Here is an 11,188-nt window from a genome sequence, read left to right on the forward strand (position 1 = left end):
AATGGATGGATGGATGTTTCTGATGGTGCTTTGTAATCAATGTGTGTGTAACATGTCAGTCTCTCCATGTCTGTTAATTCAGAAAGTGATGATTTGTTAAAATATTAACACATTTCTCTTGTAATATGTATACAGACTAAAATATGCTGAATGTCACCTTTAAGCAAACACTGTCAAACCTGCTGTCTCAAAATGCATCCCTGTACCATTCATGTAGCTGTGAGGCAAAAAGGGTTCTGGTAGTGGATACTGAGTCACCTTCCCATTCACATCTAGTGATGTTGGGCTCCACACAATATAAGGGACCTAAAACTGTGCACAACAATAACAGCAGATATATTTTTTTTAATTACAAAACTTCACCTACCTGGCGCACGAAACAAAAGACCAAATCTGACCTTCATCCTTTTTTCAAACCCTTTTAATTCATATTCTTTGTAGAAATAATGATTGAAAAAAGCTAAATCAATCATTTTATAAATGCTGTACATGTTGTTTCAAACTACAAAAAAGAGCTCCCCAAAATCACGTTTTATTATGCACACTGGATACAGGTGCATAGCACAAAATATATTGCACGTCAGGCTCTTTGAATTGTATTTGGTTATGCAGCAGTCCTTGGATGACCTACCCAGATTGTGCCCTTTGTCCCCACAATGGTGGCACCACTGGCAGCTCCATAACCGAGGAACAAGTAAACACTGCCAATCTGGTGTTGGAGAATTCAGAGCGACGACCACAGTCTCATCCACTCCTTCACGAAATATATGATGCACAGCTGCTGAAGAGGTGTTAAAACAAAAATGTGCAAATTTAGTGACAGGTTTTCAACACAGTGCAACATCAATCACTGTTGTAGTTTAACCTTTATTGCCCCAGTTAACACATAAACGTGGCAGAGATAAGAGATGAAGTCTTATCTGTCAATGCCAGCGTGTGTGTGTGTGTGTGTGTGAGATGCATTTAGTAAAGAAACCGTGGTAAGGAAGCTGACTCAGGAATTAGAGCAGCAGCTTTACACAAACCTGGAATGAGTCAGCTATTTTCATCACTGCTGCTTGACTTGCAACATCACCTTTACCGTTCACAGTACTGTGTAAACAAAGAGTTCCCTAAATAAAGTGCCAGAGCTTCAGAAATGATATCAATGAGACTGGCTGGACACCTGGCCCTTTTTCATTTCCCATCTCCTAGCATGTAGCAGCACCTTTGATGCACTCTGGCTTTTCTCAGTTGTATTCCTTGATAATGGACTGCAGGAGTAAATGCAGAGATCTAATATGTGCCTGCAACCTTCTGAGTCATGGTCTAGTCTGCATACTGTATACAGGTGCACAGCACAAATTCATATTGCATGCCAGGTTCTTAGAATTGTGTTTGGTTACGCAGCAGTCCTTGAATGACTTACTCAGATTGTGCCCTTTGTCCCCACAATGATGCCACTTTTAGGCATCTCCATAACTGAGGAGCAAGTAAAAACTACCAATCTGTTGTTGGAGAACTTCAGAGTGACGGCCACAGTCTCATCCACTCCTACAACATACAAATATATGATGCACAGCTGCTGAAGAGATGTTAATGACAAAAAACATGTAAATGTAGTGAAAGGATTTTAGAACAGTGCAACATAAATCATTGTTGTAGTTTAACCTTTACTGCCTCAGTTAACTCATAAAAGATGCAGAGATAAAAGATGAAGTCTTATCTTTCAATGTCAACCTGTCTGTATGATGCCTTTAGTGATGAAAACAATGTTAAGTCGAATGACTCGGGAATTACAGCAGCCTTATACAACCCCAGCATTAGTCAGCTATTTTCACAATTGCAGATTGTCTTACAACATTACCTTATCTGTATTATCTGTATATCAGCACAGTCTTTCTTAAATATTAAGTGACAGAGCTTTAGAAATGATATCAATGAGATTTGCTGTATACCTGCCCTGTTAGTTATTACCTGTATTCTGACATGTGCCAGTGGCTTCGTTCTGTCGTACAGCATCCTACTGAACTGTAGACAGTAGATGCCAATATCTATTATTGTGCCTGTGGCCAGCTCCTTCATTGATCTCAGTAAGTGCATCAGTGGTACACCAAACTTAACCAGCTCATCTTTTCTCAACACTGCCTGAGCCAGCAGCTGTCTGATCTTCACAGAGGCCAGGAAAAAGCGAATAAGTCAGACAGCCTACAGCAAAAGGACAGAAAGCATTTCACAGTTACATTCCACATGTTTGGTTTTGTGTTATGTAGTGTTTTAACCTGAGTCAACTCAATATTAGGTTAAGTTTTGGATGTGATTAAAGACAGTTAAAATAAAATAAATACATAGAATTATATATATAATGTAGAATGGGCCAATTGGGCCCATTAACCACAGATCTGTAAGATGGGGTCGGGTGCTATACCAACCAGGCAGTTGTGGCATAGACTAGTTATGGGGACATGGAACTTAACCTCACTGTTGGGGATGAAACCTGTGCTGGTGCGAGAAGTGGAGCAGTAATGACTAGATATAGTTAGACTCACTTCTATGTACAGCAAAGGTTCTGCAGCCAAACTCCTGGTGAGGGGTTGGACTCTCTCCTATTTTTGAAGTTAGGCAGGGCGATGTAGGGATACTTGCAAGCCCCTGGCTGGGCATCCAAACAATGAGAGGGTTGCCTCTTGCGACTGTGTGTTGCGAATAAGAAAACTTAGACTCCTATTTGTGCTTATGCTCCAAACAGCATCACCCGTATGTCTCAGACACACAGATGAAGAGAGCAGCATAGCTGTAAACAGATCACCATCTAGTGGTGAGTTACATCCGATTGCAGGGAAGGCTGCTGGACAGACCTGCTAAATATGTAGTGAGGGTGAACTGGAAACGTGTGGTGGAGGCCCCTGTACATGTAGTACGGGAAAAATATCAAAATTTGCCAACTAAATTGTTACCAAACAAAAATCTTTTTTTTTTTTTTAAATCAGGCCTTAAGTAACTTACGAGGGTCAAATTAGGGTTTTTTCATGGTTCTGACTTGATTGTTAGCATTGTTAGCATCATGGACACACTCACATTTACATTTACAGTAGCTTTTATTTCACATACTTTTTCACTGCTCGAAAAATAAAGGGAACACTAAAATAACACATCCTAGAGCTCAATGAATGAAATATTGAGTCTGAAGAAGACGTAGACAATGACTCTTGAAGCTTCTGACACTGTGAATGAGAACTAACTCTGCGTGTTATATAAGTATGTGAAATAAAAGCTACTGTAAATGTAAATGTAAAAGTGAGTGTGGCCTTTTTCAACCAAGAAGTGCTTGTGGTGAAATATAAATGTTAACAAGCAACTCAGAATCATGAAAAAACCCTGATTTGATCCCTCACAGGAGTTGAACTTCAACATTTTAAGGCATGTTATTACACATCTTTACAAACATATTGGTGAAGAAATTGTTTGGTAACGATTTAGTAGATTTGTGAAAAATCTCATAAAATGCCCTTACTATTACCTGAACCCTCTTACTCAGATCTACACTCCCTCCCGCTCACTACGCTCGACCAACACAAACCGCCTGATACAACCACCGCAACAGGGCCCGAGGTCATAGCTCGACTCAATCTGCTGACTCCCTCTCAGTCTATAAGAAAGAACTAAAGACCCAGCTCTTCACGTAAGACCTCTGCACTTGACATCCAGAAAAAAAATTTAAAAATCCTATTACCTCCCACACAGCCTGCTATGGGCATCAACGCTCTCTCACACTTGAACTTGTTCTATGGCGCTTATCTAGATTGTTTTCTCCTGACTAGCTCCTTGCTTGTGTTGTATCTGCTCTCAGATGTACGTCGCTTTGGATAAAAGCATCTGCTAAATGAAACTGTAGAACTGATAGATGAGCTGAAGACATCCAGGCAATTTGTGCCTTATTAATACCTCAGCAGTGCTACGGGCAGATCACCTCCATACCAGTCCACATTGATGGACTAACCAAAAAGGGAATATTGAAACATTTCACTTCACTTGTAATGGGTCTAGAATATGTTACATGTTTACCTTTATATATATGAATCAATGGCATATTCAGAAATAACAGTGAAAATTTCAGTCATTTCGCTTTATTAGTTCCTTATACGTTGTGTCAAACAGAGTTTCAAATTTAAATGTGAAAACAATAGTGTTCAAAGTGGGTCAGACAGTTTTAGAAAAAACTAAATTATCAAGGAAAGCATTTGATACATCAAATACCATTTTAGATATTCATAGTTTAGGATTAAAAAAAAAAAAAAAAAAAAAAAGTATCAAGCAAATCAAAAATGGTCGAACAAAGGGGATGACTTGAGATAGACTGACCCCTTAGTGAATGGTGAACTATGATGTCCACTCCAGATGTGTTTGAGCTAGTGTGTAAATATAATGTTTAGCTGGTGTACTGAGCTGTCCTTCAAGACTGGACTTCCATTAGTAAAAGAGATGACCACGTATTTGAACTCTGCCTGGCAAATGTTTAGTTTGATGAATAACCAGAAATGTAACTTTACGGGCCCCCCTATAGCTCACCTGGTAGAGCGGGCGGCCCATGAACAGGGGCTGTAGTTCCCCGATGCAGCGGTCGTGAGTTCGAATCCCGCTCACGACCCTTTGCTGCAGGTCTGTCCCCATTCTTCTCCCCCCTTTCCTGTCTCCCTCTACTGCACTAAATAAAGGCAAAAGGCCAAAAAATATATTTAAAAAAGAAATGTAACTTTACAGGGAATCAAGGGCTGGTGAAAAGGAGAGATTTAACTCTTTTGCAAATTTGTGAAAATATATTTGATACTTGAAAGGTTTTAGTGTTTCAGTGTATTGCTATACTTAAAGCATCTAGAGCATTAACATGTTAACTTTCTGCTGCTGGGATTGTATTTGTTATTTTTTTTTCACTTCAAAAATCCCCAAAATGTTTTGCCTACAGCTGTACGGTAAGCCTCTTCATCACAACACTTTCATCACATCAAGAGGTCAGACAGCAGGAAAAGACAAATTTGCTCAAACATTTATCTTCACAACACATGATCCTTGCTGTAGTGTATTATTATAAAGTCCTGCTGGAACAACAAGAGCTAATTATTCTCCATTTTGAAATGGTTCCCCTCGATCACAGCCGTGGTACATACTCAACATTTACTTGGAGTCCTGGCTGTACACCACCCCCACCTGCCTGCGGATCTCATCCTCCAACCCAGCCAGCAGCACAGAGTCGGAATGGGACATAACGGCACTCTCCTTCAGCCCTACATGGAAAAACATACTGATAAGTTTGGTTGTACAAACACAGTAAAGTTCCATCATGAAGACATGAGTGTTTCTGATGCCACCTTGTGTTCAATGTGTGTAGAACATGTCAGTCACTGCATGTTGATACCTTTGAGCAAACACTGTCGAACCTCCTCTGCTTCATAGCGCATCCCTGTACTTTTGATGCAGTTGAGGGGCAAATAGGGTTCTGGCAGTGGATACTGAGTCACCTTCCCATTCACATCCAGTGTTGTTGGGCACCACATATGGTCAGGGATCTAAAAAAAAAAAAGTGCACAACAAAAACAGCAGAATAATAAAGGGGATTTTCCTATTACCAACGCACATCTTGCTTCATAATTTGCTTTATAAATGAACCTTGTTCACTTGCAAACCATGATATACTGAACATATAAATGCACAGTGTGAGCTCAGGGGAAAATGTTGGCGGGGTTACAGCATGCATTAATTTTTTCTCTGTATCATTATTAACATAGATCATGTGTAACAGCGAGCTGCAGGGTGGCGCAGTGGTTAGCACTGTTGCCAAGAAGGTTGCCGGTTCGCGTCCCGGTGGGGAATCTTTCCGGAATCTTTCTGCGTGGAGTTTGCATGATGTTCTCCCCGTGCAGCGTGGGTTCTCTCCGGGTTCTCTGGCTTCCTCCCACACAGTCCAAAAACATGTTGAGGTTAATTGGTGATTCTAAATTGTCCGTAGGTGTGAATGTGAGTGTGCTTGGTTGTCTGTCTCTAAGTGTAGCCCTGTGATAGACTGGCGACTTGTCCAGGATGTCCCCTGCCTTCACCCTAAGTCGGCTGGGATAGACTCCAGACCCCCCGCGACCCTCGTGAGGATAAAGCGGTGTATAGATAATGGATGGATGGATGTGTAACAGCAGGAAAACAGGAAGCAGTGGCTACTTTTTTGAAAATCTGTGTTCATATTATTCATATTTTAAATAAAGCCTGTTCTATGCATGTTGTATCTGTTGCTTCTGATCATGAAAAAGTAAAAAAAAAAAAAAGACTTCCACCAAAAGTCATGATGTAGTTCACACACTGTAAAAATGTACGGAGCACAAATTGATATTGCTTTTCAGACTGTTTAAGTAGTATTTATGTATGCAGCTCTCTTTTGATCACCAACCTGAATTGTGCCCTTTGTTCCCACAATGATGGCACTATTAGGCAGTGCCATAGCTGAGGAGGAAGTGAACACTGCCAGTCTGTTGTTGGAGAACTTCAGAGTGACAATCACACTCTCATCCACTCCTACAACATACAAATATATGATACACATTTGATGAAGGGGTGTAAAAACAAAAAACAAAGTGAATTTAATGACAAGGTTTAAAACAGTGCAACATACATGACAATTGTAGTTTAACTTTTATTGTCCCAGTGAACACATAAAAAGGAAAGAGATGAAGCCTTATCAGAACTAGACAAAAACACTGCCCCGGTTTGAATACGATCTCATACAGTAAGTATTGAGTAAGCACAGACTTCCCTAAATGTGAATGAAGTGCCAAACTTCAGAAGTGATATCAATGAGACTTACTGTATACCTGGGTTATTATTTATTACCTGTTTCCTGGCATGTGCCAGTGGCTTGGATGCACTCTGGCTTTTCTCTGTTGTACACCATGCATATGAACTGCAGGCAGTAAATGCCAAGATCCAGCATTGTTCCTGCGCCCAGCTCCTTCTGTGATGATCTCGGAATGTGCATCAGCGGCAAACCAAACTCAGCTCTGACCATCTTCACCTCGCCCAACTCCCCCTGGGCCAGCAGCCGTCTGATCTCCACAGAGGCTGGGAAGAAGCGAGTCCACACAGCCTGCAGCAAAATAAATGAAGGGATTTCACGGCTACATTCTTAGTGCTTGGTTTTGTGTTATGTAGTGATTTAAGATTAAGAATTAAAAATAAACGTAATCCTCATTTAACCCTATACACAATTTTATCTTGTTTTTTTTTTTTGTATAATTTTGGCTGTGTTAATGCATTTTGCATAAAATGTGGCAACATTGTGCATTTTTAGAGGGATTTTTAAATTTTGATCTTAACTCCAACAGCATGGCAATAATACACTGTGTCCAAAAAATGTTACTCTTTTCACCAGATTGTGCATTTTTTCACATTTGGCATACAGAGCAAATATACCCTTCTTTTAAATGTTCTCACTTGTTGATGTATTATAGGACACTGTAGGCCAATGGAATAACCTTACATGACTCAAACAATTTGGGGGTGTTGGTTTGTAGGTGGCTTCTTTTTTGTCTACATGCACGTGAATATGGCCAGATGTTGATATGAGCTCAGAGGTAGTATCTGCCACTGCATCGTTTTTTAATTTACTTTGCTCTGTACAGAAATAAACAGTCAGCTTGACTTGGATAAAGAAGCTCCAATGCCCCTTAACAATTTCACCTTACCATATACACATACATAACTACACAGAGATCCACACACCCTGACACATGCACTCCTTCAAGTGAGTTTTCCACTTAGCCCTTCAGTGAACATTATTATATACTATTTTTTATGGCAGATGTTTTTGATGAGGATATTTCTGTATTTAAGGACCTCTAAGTAACTGTTATACCCCTCTAAGTTTTGGATGAGAAAAAGACAACTAAAACAAAATAAAAATACAGAACTGATGGTTGCATAAATGAAATCTATCAAAATGACTGGTAATACTTTGTGACTGATGAAAGCAAAAATTGCATGAAGACATTACTTACAGTCCAGCATCCTGAACCTACACTGATTTGCAGGTGACAAGCAAAAAAAAATAAGAGAAAACTAAAGCTTTGGAGAGTATATATTTTTTTCTTCTTTCTTTCTGGTCTGCTCCATCTGTACCTCCATGAGAAACACGTCATTCTTCTTTGCAGAGTCCAGAATCTCCTGAACCTCCCTGCTGTTCATGGCCAGCGGCTTCTCACACAGCACGTTCTTCTTGGCATTTGTAAAGAGCAGACAAGTGCTTAGATGGTAGGGGTGGATAACTCCAATGTACACCACATCTGCACACAGTGGTAGAAGAGGTATTCACATCCTTTACTTAAGTGAAACTACTAATACCACACTGTAAAGTTGTTCTGATACAAGGAAAAGTCCTGCATTGGAAGTGCTACTTCAGTAAAAGTATGTAAGCATTAGGAATAAATTGTTCTTAAAGTTTGAAAGTAAAATTGCTCAATGCATAAAAATGACATTGTGTTTGTTATACTAGTATATATCATATCATAAGATTATTTCACTCACCATTTATGTAAAAGTAGGATTTTATTACTGTAGTTGGTTGAGGTGGAGCTAGTTTCAACTATTAAATCCAAATTTAATTTGAAAAAAAAAACAAAAAAAAAACAGAAGGTGCCACCTCCCCCACAGAAGGGAGACCAGGCTCCCCCGGGAGGGGAGCTTGCCAGCGAGCGTCTGGTTGCTGAGCCTTGCCTCGTGGCACTCGGTCAGGCACAGCTTGAAAGAACAACATGGGGCCGGCTCCCAGTGGGCCCACCACCCACAGGGCTGGGCACTGGGGTCGGGTGCAATGCTGAGCGTGCAGGAGCAGGCACCCAAGCATGCCACTCCCTGGTGGACGAGTTGTGGGGTAGTGGAACATCACCTCACTGGCAGGGAAGGAACCTGAGCTGATGCAGGAGGTGGAGTGGTGCTGACTGGATATAGTTCAGTTTACCGACACGCACAGCAAACATTCTGGAACCAAACTCCTAGAGAAAGGTTGGACTCTCTTGTTCTGGAGGGTCCCAGGGCAAGAGGCATCAGGTAGGTGGTGGCATACTCACAAGCCTCAGGCTGAGGGCAACTTGTGCACCTGCATGCTAGCAAGCAGACCCCCGAGTTAGACCCAGAAATCGCTGGAGGGATTACATGTCAACTGGAAAGGGAACGCCTCGGGACACCCAGTAGGGACTGGAAAGCTGGAATGAATGGATGAATGGCTGGATGGATGGATGGATGGATGGATGGATGGATGGATGGATGAACTACGAATGATTATTTTCATTCAGGAATAATTAGTTGATTATTTTCTCCAATAACAGTTTGATTGTCCGGTTCATAAAAAATTATAAAAATAGTGTGAAATATTGTAACAAGAGCTCTAAACAGTTATCAAAATAGTTTCTGTTTCTGTCAATTAACTAATTAATCCAGAGATCACTTTGGCTATAGTTGCATAAATAGATAAACAAATTAATTTACACCAAAACATCCTATTTTTTAAGTTTGTTATACAATTTGAATGCAAAAAAGTACTACTTCCCTCTGAGATGTAGTGGAGCAGAAAGTTATATGAAAAGAAAAGACTCACATGAAGTTCAAGTGCCTCAAATTTGTGCGTAAGTACAGCATTTGAGTAAATAGGAATATATATTCCACCACTGCTGCACACACACATAGACATGGATGTGAGAGCATAAAATGTATGAGTGAAATATCATCATCTGCTGTGACAAAACAGTTGTGGCTCAAACTAAGCTGGAAGTTAGCAGATATTGAGCAGATGGTTGGAGATTTGTAATGTTGCTGCAAACCGACTGAAGAGTCCCAAACACCGCAGCAAACGTCTGACACAACAAACACCAACCAAGAAAACCAGACCCCACGAACAGATAGATACTGACCTATGTCTGGGTCTCTGGCCAGCTCCTCATAGCTGCCATATGCTCGGGAGATGCTGTGCTTTTTGGCAAACTCCTGCGCACCCTCCAACTTGCGAGCTGCCACGGCCACAACCTGCGAACACAACAACCGCAGATGAGTTAGTCCTCTACTGCCGGACTGAGAGGCTCATTACAGACACATTTCACACAGTCTGCTGTGTATTACAAGGGTGAAGGAGGAGTGTCCTTTCAACTAGATGCAAAGTTTCTGCATAACCCTGTTAATGATTGTTTTTTCTTTTATTGATTTCTCAGTGGCACAAAAGGTCACATCCACTGGGTGTCATCTCACACATCGAAAAGAAATCTTTAGGTTTAAGTGCTGCACTTTGTACTGGAGTTGTACTGAAAAGCAATAAAGTGTATTCTAATGCCTTTTTTTAACGCTCAAACTGCTTTAGGTCGTGAAAGCTACGTATGCAGAATGCAACAGAACTTATGACCAGCAGAAACAGCAGAGAGGCAGTTCAGCTCCAGAGAAGTCTAACTTTGGAGTCCTCTCATACCTGATGGTCTCCAGCTGGAAGAGTTTTCAGAGCCACAGTGAAGTCATGGCTGATTCTGCCGGCGCCGCAGATCCCCCACCTGGTTGCCATGTTGGACAGAGACGGACTGACACACTTATCTTCTTATCTCATTCCAACACTTGAACGTGCTCGACTTTTGGTTCCTCCCACCTGAGATTCGAGCGGAGAAGACGCCAGGAAAGAGGAGCGGAAGACACGAATGTGACAGGCTCACCTCGGTGCGTCACTTTAAAGCGACGTCGCTTAAATATGACGTATGACGGCTGTCGCACCTGTTTTGTTTTGTAGTTTATTATCTCTGCCGGACAAATCTAAAACCAATTTCTTGCTAAATTATCTATTTACTTTGAAGAACATATTAAACCATTAAACAATATAAAAAGAAAAAAATATATAAAACTGTTAAAATATTTGAACTGTCCCAAAACGAACAATGACTTTATTTCTAAAGTGTAAAACAGTACGAAAATAGACGTTGTCCTTAGAAAATTGTTATTGTAGAACAAACTTGATATGAATTTGGACAGAGAAACGAATATCAGACAATATATGTTTAAAAACAACAACAAAAACAGAAGTAAAAAAAATTAAACAACAACGATAAAAGCACCAACCCCAAAGCCATGAGACCCATCATGCATTTTTAAACTGTATTATCTTTCTTTACCTGTAACTGTGTTCTCCCCCTGGTATGATTGT

The 11,188-nt window shown here is 40.6% G+C and overlaps 1 protein-coding gene across 2 annotated transcripts in view; it reads right to left on the bottom strand.

The window, feature by feature from the left end:
- The window catches only part of LOC103373230 (trans-1,2-dihydrobenzene-1,2-diol dehydrogenase-like), a 15,312-nt gene extending 4,607 nt beyond the window's left edge, over positions 1-10,705 (bottom strand). The window contains exons 1-8 of one of the 2 annotated variants that reach the window (XM_008303073.1): positions 10,469-10,705; positions 9,924-10,035; positions 8,137-8,300; positions 6,853-7,105; positions 6,413-6,537; positions 5,393-5,543; positions 4,729-5,261; positions 4,091-4,519 (exon numbers count right to left, since the gene is read on the bottom strand). In XM_008303073.1, the coding sequence (XP_008301295.1) occupies positions 5,152-5,261; positions 5,393-5,543; positions 6,413-6,537; positions 6,853-7,105; positions 8,137-8,300; positions 9,924-10,035; positions 10,469-10,558 (1,005 nt within the window). In that variant the 5' untranslated portion in view covers positions 10,559-10,705 and the 3' untranslated portion in view covers positions 4,091-4,519; positions 4,729-5,151. Of the gene's footprint in view, positions 1-4,090; positions 4,520-4,728; positions 5,262-5,392; positions 5,544-6,412; positions 6,538-6,852; positions 7,106-8,136; positions 8,301-9,923; positions 10,036-10,468 lie in introns of those variants that run through there. The other variant, XM_008303074.1, reaches the window with a different exon arrangement.
- Between the last annotated feature and the right edge of the window lie 483 nt (positions 10,706-11,188).

Source organism: Stegastes partitus, unplaced genomic scaffold (assembly GCF_000690725.1).
Source record: "Stegastes partitus isolate 25-593 unplaced genomic scaffold, Stegastes_partitus-1.0.2 Scaffold1933, whole genome shotgun sequence".
Lineage (NCBI taxonomy): Eukaryota > Metazoa > Chordata > Actinopteri > Pomacentridae > Stegastes > Stegastes partitus.